Source organism: Dipodomys ordii, unplaced genomic scaffold (assembly GCF_000151885.1).
Source record: "Dipodomys ordii isolate 6190 unplaced genomic scaffold, Dord_2.0 Scaffold26, whole genome shotgun sequence".
Lineage (NCBI taxonomy): Eukaryota > Metazoa > Chordata > Mammalia > Rodentia > Heteromyidae > Dipodomys > Dipodomys ordii.
Window position 1 is genome coordinate 2,544,057 of NW_012267242.1, and position 12,880 is coordinate 2,556,936.

General features: G+C 38.8%; 1 protein-coding gene across 5 annotated transcripts in view; it reads right to left on the minus strand.

Annotated features, from left to right (window-relative positions):
• The window catches only part of Angel2 (angel homolog 2 (Drosophila)), a 35,998-nt gene extending 27,358 nt beyond the window's left edge, over positions 1-8,640 (minus strand). For 2 of the 5 annotated variants that reach the window (XM_013015313.1, XM_013015311.1), the window contains exons 1-3: positions 8,524-8,640; positions 6,216-6,541; positions 521-777 (exon numbers count right to left, since the gene is read on the minus strand). In XM_013015313.1, coding sequence (XP_012870767.1) covers positions 521-777; positions 6,216-6,541; positions 8,524-8,582 — 642 coding nt within the window. In that variant the 5' untranslated portion in view covers positions 8,583-8,640. Of the gene's footprint in view, positions 1-520; positions 778-3,595; positions 3,627-6,215; positions 6,542-8,183; positions 8,212-8,523 lie in introns of those variants that run through there. The other 3 variants (XM_013015312.1, XM_013015315.1, XM_013015314.1) reach the window with 3 other exon arrangements.
• Positions 8,641-12,880: the final 4,240 nt, after the last annotated feature.

A 12,880-nucleotide genomic window follows, 5' to 3' on the forward strand; every position in this document is an offset into this window, starting at 1 on the left:
TTTTTGCTCATAGCTGGCACTCTGTCACTTTAGCCATTCCTCCAGTTCCTCAAAGAAATATTTTTAACTTCCATGTCAGGTTATCTTTCCTGAATTTATATAGACACTAGCACTAATCTTTTGAATCCTTTCTTGAGACTGATTTCTTTTAAGAGTAACAGAGAAGTGAGTATGATCAAAGTACATTATGGAAATATCACTGTGAAATCCTTCACTTTGTACAATTAATTTATGCTAATAAAAATTAAAGAGATTGATTTATCTGATTATCATTCAGATAAGAGCTTTATATTATTGAAACAATCCCAACCTCAAAATAATTAAAACCCTTTAGATCCTTTTCAGTGAAATCAGATGACAATTTATACCCATAACCATTAGCAAGGAAGTCGTGTGTGTCATGAAATAATATTCCATCATTATGCTTTAACATCTTCCTTCTTATTCTACAAAGGCACAAATAAAATATTTATCAATTTTTCTTGTGTGAAAAATTTTTTGATGATTATGTTGTACTTACATCTGCATCAAAGTGTTTAATTTCTTTCAGAATGTTGGGAAACCTAAAACTCCAATGTAACACTGGCCGTCGACAGTGTCTGTAAAGGTGAGAATTATCTTCCAATAAATCTTGTGAAAGTATATTATAGGACATCACTGAAAAGTCAAACTTGTTCTCACTGTCTTCACATTTGGGGTCAACATTTTTATCTCCCAGGATGTCCGATTTTTCTTTATTACGGTTACAAATATATTCCCAATTCCTTTTTATTGTGCCTGTTAAAATATATTGGATAAAATATGAAAAATTAATAAAAAGACTACACAGTTCCCAGTAAGAATGTTCTTGCTAGTCTACAAGTAAAATATTTTTCCCAAGAAAATGGTAACATAGCATTGAAATACTACAATGTTGTCAGTAAAATGAGAGACTGATCAAAAAATAGCAAGTTTTAAAGGGATCAAGCAAATCATTCTGGAGACTGAGTAGGTGCTAACAAAGCTAAGACCATAAGGGTGAATAGTTTCTCACTTCCCTATGGAAGTGAGACGTTTAGAAGCTTAATAACCATATGTTGTAGCCATGTCAAAGCTGGCTTTTCAGTGGAATGATTTAATATTGTTATTTTATTTCCTACTAGAAAGATAAAGATCATCAAATGATCAAGTTCTAGAAACAACACTTAAAATTTTGGTTTACATACAAATGAAGGTTGTGGAATAGCAATATGTAAAAGCAGTATTTAATGTCTAAAACAGCAAAGTAGAACAATTTGAACAAAATGAACCTGAGAAATTCTTTCAGGGTAAGAATGTTTTGAAAAGCATGATACTGATCAAGATGTATTATACTCATAAACTTGAATGGCAACTCTTTTGTACAGCTACTTAAAGATAATAAAAATATTTTAAAAAGTTATAAGCAATTGGCAATTTACAACATGTGCTTATTTGTAAAGCAAAAAATCTTTTTATGTAAACCAAAGTCTATGCTATATGCAACTGTTACAAAATGCTAGTCAATGAAATGACTGACAAATCAAGCATACAACAAGCACAAATGTGTCATTATTTATATTCTGCAAACACATCAGAAACCCTTAAAAAGTGATGAATTAAGGATAGAAAAACATGAACTACTACAATTACAGGTAGTCTCAACTCAGAAATGACCACTGCATGTGTGTATGTGTTTATATACATACATGCACCTTTGATCTTGTATCCCATACCCCACCATTAAAGGGATGTTACTGCCACGGAAGCATGAAGAAAAACAGGATGTTTAGCAAACCTATGAGCTCAAGAGGAGAAATATAATAATAATGAGAAAAAAATAGATTTAGAAATAAAATGCCAAGAATGAATACATTATATGAAACGTTTCAGCTCTAGAGTATCTTCCTCGACTCTATAAAAAGATGTTCATTTTTCTTGGATCACAATGCCTAAAATCTTACCAATTAAAAAATTAAGGTTAAATTGTTTTATACACTTATGTATGAAGTAAAAAAAAAAAAGAAAATACATGAAGTTTTTTTTTTGAAGTCATCTGAATCACAGGATTGTGGAAGACTTTTCCAAATCTTCTACAATGATGATGTGTTTACAATCAAAGTATCAATAAGCTATATACAACTGCCAGTAAGTACTAGTCTAAGACACTTTGTGACAGATTAATCAGATTGCTTTCTCAATATTTAACTATCTGATAACTTTTGCATTGAAGGAATAGAAATTTTGACCAGATGATAGGAGATATTTATATAATTAGTGACATCTGAATGGAACAAGGAAAAAAACTGATGATGCCATGAAAGTACTACGAGAAGGGTAAGGAAAAAAGGTGGAAGGAAACAAAACCAAATAAACAAAAGTCCTCAACGATTACAGAATTTTGCTTAGTCCCTGTCCTATGCCCAGGGAAGAAAACGAATACCATTGTTACCCTGCACTTAACATGAAGATTCCTACTGCCTCGCCCGCCCCCCCCCCCCCCCCCCGCCGCCGCAAAAAAGCTCACAACTAAGGCTTCACAGACCTACTTTAAGATTTGTGGAAGACCATTCATAAATTGAAGATTATCTATGATGTTTTAGTCACAATTCAATCTTTTGGTGGTGGTGGTGGTTGGGTGCTTGAACCCAGGGCCTGGTCGCTGTCCTCGAGAGCTTTTTGTTCAAGGGTAGTGCTTTAACCACTTGGAGCCAGAGCACCACTTCTGGTTTTCTGGTGATTCATTAGAGGGAAGAGTCTCATGGATTTTCCTGCCGGGCTGGTTTTGAACCAGGATCCTCAGATCTCAGCCTCCTGAACAGCTAAGATTACAGGTATGAGCCACCAGTACCTGGCTCACAAATCAATCTTTAATCTATGCATTATAAAAGTCTTTATTGTGTAAGCTACCATCATAAATAAAAGCCGTATCCTTTTATGCCTGCCATAGTAAAAAAAAGCAAAAAGCCTAAAGGTACTTCTAGTTCCTATGGACAAATACATAACACGCACATATAGCAGCATATAAATATGTTAAGATTTTTATGGTCCTATGAATGTTTAGAAATTAATTGCTTTAACCATTCCACTTTTTAAGTAACCAGGACCAGGATTATCTAGTCAATACAGTGACTTTCAAACTCCTATAGCTTACAGAATCCTTTGGGTATTGCTTTTGATGTTATTGCATGATGCCCATTTCTAGCATGTCAGGAACTAGGACTAGGATAAAGGGATAAACACACATTTTATCCTGACTGCATTTGCTTTTTTTTTTTTTTTTTGGTCGGTTGTGGGGCTGAACTCTGGGCCTTGGTGCTGTCCCTCAGCTTTTCAGCTCAAGGCTAGTGCCCTACCACTTCTGGCTTTTTTCTGCTTATGTGGTGCTGAGGAATTCAACACAGGGCCTCATGCATGCGAGGCAAGCACTCTACCACTGAGCCACCTTCCCAGCCCCTGCATTTGCTTTTAACAACCATGCATAAATGTGTTCAATGGTAGGGTTCCCTGGAAGACAATTTCAAAACTACTAACAGTGAACAGTCTTTGGCCTTCATATACTTCACAACACAAATTCACACTGCAAAAACTTATATACCTTCCATGTCAGGAGGAACAAGGTGATCACGGCAGAGAAGATAGATGAATCAAAGAAAGTAAGCAATAGGCCTGATCAGTTTTTTTGGGGTGCCTAATTAAAAAGTCACAATTGTGTCACACAAATCCTTCAAATACCACTTTAAAGTGATAGGCAAGTTAGCAATGTAGTTCTCTTGATTGAAAAGTATTAGTGAAATATCGGAAGTCACAAATATGGCTTAACGAAGAGCTTTTCCTTATTCACAACACCTAGGAAGAATGGACATATAAAGAGTCAGGTTTCAATGAATGATTATTAGTATGTCAATGTCTCCACAATCCATGAAAGGGAAAACAACATCACCACAATTTTCTGCGTACCTACTATAAAGCTAACAATGTGTTAGATAATTTGACATACATCATTTTACCCTCAACAGTCTTCTAAAGTGGGTGTTATTTTACAATATTAGAAACCAAAGAGAAAAGAGGTTTAGTAGCCTCTCCTTCCAAGTGGTGGAGTATTAATGGAGGCAGACTGTTTCCTAAGCCCATGTTTAAGTCACTGTCATAGCTCCATCTGAGAGCACATCAGACTTACAACAGGACAAAGGAAGAGTATGTGCTGATCTAATGCTCAGATCGATCCTTTGTACAAATACAAAGGAATGTGAGCACATTATACAGACCTGGACTTACATATCATACATAATCGTTGTTAGGAATTGATTTTAATGCCTTTAAACATACCACTTTGTTTGTTTTTTGTTTTTTTTTTGTCTGTGATAGGGTTTGAACTCTGCGCCTGGGCACTGTCCCTGAGCTCTTCAGTTCAAGGTGAGTGCTCTATACTTGAGCCACAGCGCCACTTTCAGTTTTCTGGTGTTTAATTGGAGTTAAGAGTCTCATGGACTCCTGCTCAGGCTGGCTTTGAACCACGATCCTCAGATCTTAGCCTCCTTGAGTAGCTAGGATTACAGGCATGAGCCACTGGTGCCTGGCTTTTGTTCTGGTTATTTTACAGAGTCTGACTCCTGTTCCTAAAAATTTGTCCATTTTAGGCATCCTGTCACTGCTAGGATGACAGGCATGTGCTACCACATCCAGCTTTCCTCCAATGTGTAGAGTTTCACAGATTTTTTTGATTGGGCTCACTTGGAACCATGATCCTACCCAATTTCTGCCTCCTATATTACTTAAGAAGCCAGGTGCACCACAGCCTCCAGCGACAAGTTGAGACAGGGTCTTATGAACTTTTCTGCCTAGGCTATTCTCAAACCATGATCCTACCATTCTTAGCAGCTAGGAATACAGATTGTAAGGCCCTACTGGTGCCCAGCACATTTTAAATGTTGAGTGTTTAGAATGGCTATTTATATGTTTATTCATTCTAAGTAGATTCTTTGTAACTATGTAGCAGTAAATTATTCATTTGTTTAGTTTTCATTAGTTTCGCAACTCTTATCTGGAACCCAGTTGAAGCCTGTAGACTACTTCTGGCAACAAAAGCAGAAGGAACCTAAAAGCACACTAATTCACTCTGACTTTTGGGACACTCACTGACGTATCTTTCTTCAACAAACTTGTATGTCAGCTCCCTATATATTAACACTTCAAACATCCTTAAAAGAACTATTGTCATTAAAAACTATAGTACATAAGACAACCTATCTATACTTTCTGGGGTTGGAGTTAGGTGGGGATATGGGAAGGTGGCAGCACAGAGAAAGTCTCATAATTTGCTCAGAATAAAAGAATATGAAAAAAATAAACATAGACAACAAGTGAAAAAACTTTCTCACTGTTGAATATCCTTTCTAAAAGATATTTTGACAGATTCTTAATAATTTCTGGGGGTTGGGAAGGTGGCTCAGTGGCAGAATGCCTGGGTTCGATTTCTCAGCACCACATAAGCAGAAAAAACTGCAAGTAGCACTGTGGCTTAAGTGGTAGAGCTAGCCTTGAGCTGAAGAGCTGAAGGACAGCACCCAGGCCCAGAGTTCAAGCCCCATCACTGACCAAAAAAAAAATTTTTTTTCTTTCATTTGTAAGTTTCTACTGAATCTTTTTATCTTATATAAAAAGTTACAATTACAGATAAAACACAAAATCACATTTTTCTAGACCTCTGACTTTCAAGAATACATTTATCAGCTTCCTAAGTCATCAAAGGACTTTTGTTTCATTTTAAAAACACTGGATGTGAAAGTCATTCTTAAACGCAATGTTTTAATCTGTTTCTCCATTCTTTTTCAGCCTTATTCTATTTATAGTCACTTTTTTTTTTTTTTTAAATTGTCAGTCCTGGGGTTTGGAGTCAGGGCTTGGGCACTGTCCCTGAGCTTCTTTTGCTCAATCAAGGCAAGCACTCTACTGCTATAACGCCACTTCCAGGTTTATGTTTATGTGGTACTGAGGAATTGAACCCTGGGCTTCATGCATGCTAGGCAAGCACTCTTATCACTAAGCTACATTCCCAGCTTGACACTTTTACTTTTAAAGTTATAAATGCCTTCATTAAAAAAAGGGTTTATTTTTTCCTAACAGAAAATTAAGGCCTCTAAAAGTTTTAAGGATTAGATATGAAAGCTTAATTCTTTATGTCTATTTCTTCACTAACACAAACTTCACACCTTTACCTTGGTGTCTTCTTCGTTTGGATGAAGGCTCATCTCCCTCAGAGTTCATGATGGAACTAGAGAGATGAATCCAGGATGTCTGGGTCAGGTGATCAGGTCTCCAATTATAATACTGATACTGAGTCCTAGACTCAAACAAACAAGGTGGTCTCCATTTTAGTGAAAAATGCCTACTACTCAAGTATGGATATGGAACACGAGAATAATGTCCAGGCCACCTCATACAACTAGAAAAATGTCTGTTCCAGCAACATTTTTGTAGATTCTCCCATGGTGTGGTCCAGTCTCTGCCCACACTCTTCGGGTGATGGGGAAACATGGGGTATCTAAAAGAAATAAATACACATTTTGAGGCACCACTTTTTATTAAGCTATAAGATACAAAATTTTAATCTGTTTCCTTAAGGCAAGAGAGCATCTAATATTTAAAATCTGACTTCTAAATTTGAAAGGTGAAAGAAAAAGTAACCAGTAGTACCAGTACTTTAATACTTTTCCCCTTAAACAGCCAATAGAATGTCACTCTGGTTCTTCAAACCCTACAGAACTCTCAAAAAAGTCCACACTCCAACTGAGAGCTTAATCAGCCATCAAACTTGTACTCAGAGTAGTTTTCTAGCACCACCACCACAAAACTCAATGGAAAAACAAAATCCACAGCAAGTATAATACATCAAATATGGAACACATTTCAGACTACAATTAAAGTGAATCTCTATTCCAACTTGGTTTAGAGTAAAAACATACCTGAATAGTTTTTTTAAAAAAATTTCTGTCAAGGTTAGATTTTTCTAAATACATGTAAGCTAAGACACCAAACTACTTCCTCGTGTGGAAATTTTATTTTTCCGTAATTTATTTTACTTATTTATTTTAGACATTCTTCTCTTTGAGGGAAATCAAAGAGAGTAGCGATTATTTACTAGGTCACCAAAACTCTAAACCAAGCAGCATCAATTTAATGTATCATCCAGAAGTTCTACAAAGTAATGTGAAGATTTTTAAGACATAAACTCACTGTAAATACATGTCTTAAGTGTCAATAATGTCTATCAATCACTAAAGGAACTTTGTTAAAATTGCATTTAGTATTTTTTGACTCATATCTTTACTTTAAAGGCATTTTGATTGCATATATGCAGTTCAAATATGTCCTATTAAATAAGCTGTATATTTTTAAAGGGAAGAAATGGGCACTCTAGCCTATTCTGTAACAACTGTAAAAGCCACAGGAATTTAATCATTGGATTCATGTGTTTTTCAATCACAGGCTACGTTATTGAAATATAAAACTTGAACTACAATACTTATTTTCTGTTCACAGTTATTTAGATAGATGCTTTTTCTTTTGTAAGCAGGCTGGCTCCTTTCAGGCTAGAATCTTCAAATTAATTTTCTGGTACTGTTTGGAACCCAGGACTTCAGACACTCTGCTGCTGCTGTTACTACTACTTCTTTTTAAAGTAGTACTGGGACTTGAACTTAGGACCTTAGCCACTCTGCCCTAGACACTATTACTCATTTTAATTCCAGTCTCTTCACAAGTACCTAGCACACAAATAGAACTGAACTGCTCTCAAATCCCAGGCTTGTATGGGAGTGAAAACAAGATCCCATGACTTATGTAACAGACTGGCGTGTTTCCCACGAGTGGTATACCCGCTGGCTTCAGGGGTTATCCGAGTCAACATTTTGATCGGTTGTATCTAGGTCCTATCTTAAAGTTTACTAGGAAAACATACACATCGTTAGTACCCTGAAGCCACGATTCCGCGGGTACCCTGGGAGACAGCACCCCTTTCAATGGAAAGAAAAGAGACACCCAGTAAACAACACGGATAAAACGAGAACTTGGCAATAACCATACAAGCTGGCATACAAGGGACCAAAGTCGAGGCGACACCACCATCACCGCAGCGATCCACAACCCGCGCCTCCCGCCTCCAGGTTCGGCCCGCCGGGACCTACAGCGGGCCGGCGGCCTCCCGCGGAACGCCGCGGCGGCGGCCGCAGCCGGCCGCGACCGCACGCTGGCACGGCGGACTCCAAGGGCCAGTCGCCGAGGCTCGAGCTTTCCAGAAGGGCTGCCGCCGTGCTCGCGCCCGGGCTCCCGAGCGCGTCGGCCCAGCGCAGCGTCCCGCCAGCCGCGGCCCGGGTTTACCTATCCCCCGGATGGTCCCAGGCGCCGCCCGACACCGCCACGGGCCCGACCCTCTGCCTCCTCCTTCCTCCTCCCAGCCCGCCCCGCCCCGGCTTAACCCGGGCCCCCCGCCCCTTCCTCCTCCCTCCGAGCCCCGGCGTAACTGACCGGCCTCTCCCCACCACACAGCGGCCGTAGCCTCTCCTCACGTAGCGCCAAGCTTCCATCTTCCAACTCCGTGTGTTTTCCAGGCCCCGCGATCCACCTCAGCCTCTACAACACCCTCAGAATCATCCGTTCTCCATCCAGCGAAGCCAGACTGCAACGCCTGCTGGGAGATGTAGTCTCGCCGGCCAAGTCTCCATCCTGCCCAGTGAGATTCCAATTCTTTAAACGAGAATCGCGTTTTAGGAGACATGCGCAGGGCGTGCGAAGCAGGAGCAGCCATCTTGGTATTGGGCAAAATTCCTGACATCCGTCTTAAAGAAACAGAAGAAAGAAAGCGGCGCCGGGCGGGTTTCATTTCGAAGACCTGTGGCAGTACATGGGCGACGGCGTCTACGCGGGAGTTAAGAGGAAAAGAATTATTGTATCATGTTTTTATAAGGTACTTGGGAAGCTAGCTATATGATAGATATCCATGCTGAGAAAACGATACACGTTTTTGCAAGTAATTGTGTAAAGACAAAAAACTTTTAGTGTCTGTATGTGTGTCTGGAGTGTTGATCTCAGGAACGACTCTAGAGCCTTGGAAAACAGTAAGTGGAGAAAGAGGTCACAGGAACAATACAGTGGAGAGAGAAGACTGGCAAAGGATCCTAGAAAGCAGGACGGACTGTTCCTTTCATGGGTCCTTTGGGAGCTCAGTTAGTGATTTCCTGAGGCTTTTCCCCCTTGTTCTGACTTTGGAAAATAATTTCTCTCCCGCGCATGGTTGATTTTCCTTATTTTCAGTGGTAGGTTCTATTAATGCTGCAAAGGACACTGAATTACTGACTTCAGAACCACTGCTCCTAGAGGAAGCTTAAAGCTAGATTCCTTCTGGTCACGTTTTTATCAACCAGTCAATACCTAATTGTGTTTTGTGTGTTTCTGTTTAAAATTTTCTTAATGTTAGTTCATCAGTATTGAGCTCAAGGTCAACAAACAATACTATAACCCATACCTAAACAACGTTAACTCAATACATGTATTTCCTCAAAGTTACATCACAACCCTCTCTCACTTAGGAACCCTCGACAGTACTTTTCTTGAGGACCCTTTTTCTTTTGTGTTGGTGGTACTGGGGCATGAACTCAGTCAGGCTTTGTGCTCTCATTTGAACTTCTCTGGTCAAGGCTGGTGCTCTACCACTTGAGCCCTATCTCCACTTCTGATATTCTGCTGGTTAATTAGTCTCTTGGATTTGTCTGCAATGGCTGACTTCAAACCTAGATGGTCAGATCTCAGCCTGCTGTGGTAGGTAGATTACAAGGTATGAATTACCAGCACCTGGCTTGGGGGACCCCCCCTCCTTTCTAAACAGCATTATCAATAAATGAAGTGGCAATAAATAGGCTATAAAGACAGTTGTTTACAGGAGAAGGGCTGAAAAAGAAGGCAGAGTGTCTTCTTCAGCTTCAGCTAGGAACAAGCACATAGGACAACAGAGAAAATCTAAAAATGTCACTCTGCACTTTAAGACTTGATTTTGAGGTTGTAGCTAAATGTCAGTGACCATGCAAATTTGAAAATGTAGACTCCTTAATAGTGAGGATTGTATCTGATTTATACTGCTATATTTTCTAATTGTGCTCACAACTTTGCAGTTTATTAAAGTTGGCTAGCAGTTTCCTGTGTGTCTGTAATGACATAAGTACTTTGTGAGCAAAGGCCATGGCACATTATTTTCATAATTTACCTAGTATTACCAAGGAAAAAAAATTCTTGGCTAAGAATTTTCTTAATTTAAGGCATTAAAGGCAAGATGTGCCCCAAACCTAGCCAATTTGAGTATTATAATTTGAGAGTATATATGAACAGAAAGGTGGAAGGCTCATAGGATAGGGTAGGCTATGTAGGTAGGAGAATAGAGCTTTTATGCCCACTCCTGCCTACTCAGCTATGGAAGCTCTTTGAATCATATTCTTCTTTTTTTAAATGGAGGTTTCATAGGCATGATTTATTAGATCTCTTTCATTAGCAACCAGCTCAACCTTCAGCACTCTCCTCTCACCTGAGGTGTAATGATGAAACTAACAGTTCTAATTTAGAAATCGTGTTTATTCATGCAACCAGATCCTCATTCTTAGGCTATCCAGGAGCCCCAGCAACAAATCAACTCATTAGTATACAAAAAAAGATATTTAGCACTTAAGCAATTCCAATGGTTTAGCAGCTGCTTGACAGGAAACAGGAACAAGGATCAAATACATCTTCATAAATCACAATGTGTGCCTGGAAATGGACAAAGACAAAGTTATACATCAGAATGTTACAACAGTGAAATAGAATGACTCCTAAGGGTCAAATATACTTGGATTTCTATACATACTCTGACCTTCCCAGCTGTGGCATTAGGCAAATATAGTCCTTCTTTGATCAGTTACCTCATCTGTAAAATAACACTGATAATACTTAGTTAGTAAAATATTGTGAACCTAAACAGAACTGTATGTAGACCCTTGTGAAAATAGTACAGAGAAATTAAAAGCAGAAAGCCAGGCACTGGTTCCTCATGCCTGTAATCCTAGCTACTCAGGAGGCTGAGATCTGAGCATCACAGTTCAAAGCCAGCCTGAGCAGGAAAGGTCAGGAGACTAATCTCCTATAAACCAGTCAGAAAACCAGAAGTGGAGTTGTGGCTTAAGTGGTAAAGTGCTTGCTTTTAGCTGAATAGCTGAGGGACAGCTCCCAGGCCTAGAGTTCAAGCCCCATGACCGACCAAAAAAAAAAAAAAATTAAAAGCAGGAGACAAAATGATGAAAAATCAAAATAGTTCAATTTCAATACATAAAGGAAGTATTTCTCAAATGTTTCAAAGAATGCTATTGTAGTATATTTTGAACTATTGACTGATATAAATTTCTGTTCTTCAAGAAACCAAGTATCCTTATTAAATGAGTCTCCCTGGTTATGACTTGCATAACTATACATACATGTTCATAACATTCATCTATAATTATGGGATATACAAATTATTTTTGTCATTTTGCTTTTATAAAATGAGATTTGGTAATATGTAGAGGGAAAGGAAAACTAAAAAAATTAGGGTGAAAATACAATTCCAAGTGTCCCTCAACTCCTACATATGTTCTTGTATTTCATTCTCCATCTCCAAATTCTGGAAAATGTTTCTGTATAGCCTACCGATTCTCTCAACAAAAATATCTCGTTGTCATGGTGACATAGTTCTTTCCCTTGTACAACTCTGTAGTTCTGTGCAGTAGGATTCTAATTCTTCCTGGTTCTAGAATACTTCCTTTTGTTTTTCAAACTGTTTCTAATTCTTTCAGCCAGCCTAATATTACATCTGGTCTTGCTAATGACTTAGCAAATTAAAGCCTCAAGTTGGAAGGAGAATTTAATTAAAGGTCTTACAATAGTAAGATATCAATAAAGCAAATAAAGTCCTTTATGAGTATATGTTCTGCGGTAATTCCTTGATGAAAACAAGGTGAACTCCACTACATCCAGACGTTGGTTGAAGTCTTGCAAACTTCTTTTTTTATTTTGGCCTGGGCTGGCTATGAACCACGACCCTCTGATGTCTGCTTCCCAAGTAGGTAGGATTACAGGTTTCAGCCACTATGCCTGGCTGGTTTAATATATTTGAAATAGGCCATTTAAAAATTATTGTAAGGCCATTCTGTTAATTCCCCCCCCACCCCCCGCTTATGAGCCATATGTTCTTTAAAAAAATTTTTTTTTGCCAGTCGTGGGGCTTGAACTCTGGGCCTGGGTGGCTAGCACTCTTCCACTTGAGCCACAGCACCACTTCTGGCTTTTTTTTTGCTTATGTGGTACTGAGGAATCAAACCCAGGGCCTCATGCATGCAAGGCAAGCATCTACCACTGAGCCACCTTCCCAGCCCCCATGAGCCATATTTTCTTGTGTGTATGTGTTTTTTGGTACTTGGGATTAAATCCAGGCTTTCATGCTTGTTAGACAAGTACTCTCCACTTCATAAGAAATTCCTGCTGTGCACAGGTTGGCCTTAAATTCTCAATTTTAATGTCTCTGTGTCCTGAGTAGGTGGTATAGTGTACCACTAAGCCCAACTTATTTCTTGGAGATGTGTATGTGTATGTTTATACATTACAAATATGCTTGTACACACATATATGTATGTATTATACACATATAGACACATATATATGTGCCTCATAACTTTTTTGCTGGGAAATAACAATTTTTTTAATTTAATTTTTTTTGTGAACATACTGTACAGAGGGGTTACAATTACATGGGCAGGATAATGCGTACATTTCTTATCAAGCATTGCAGCCTCTTCCTTTGTTTACCCTTCACATCCCTTCCCAGCCT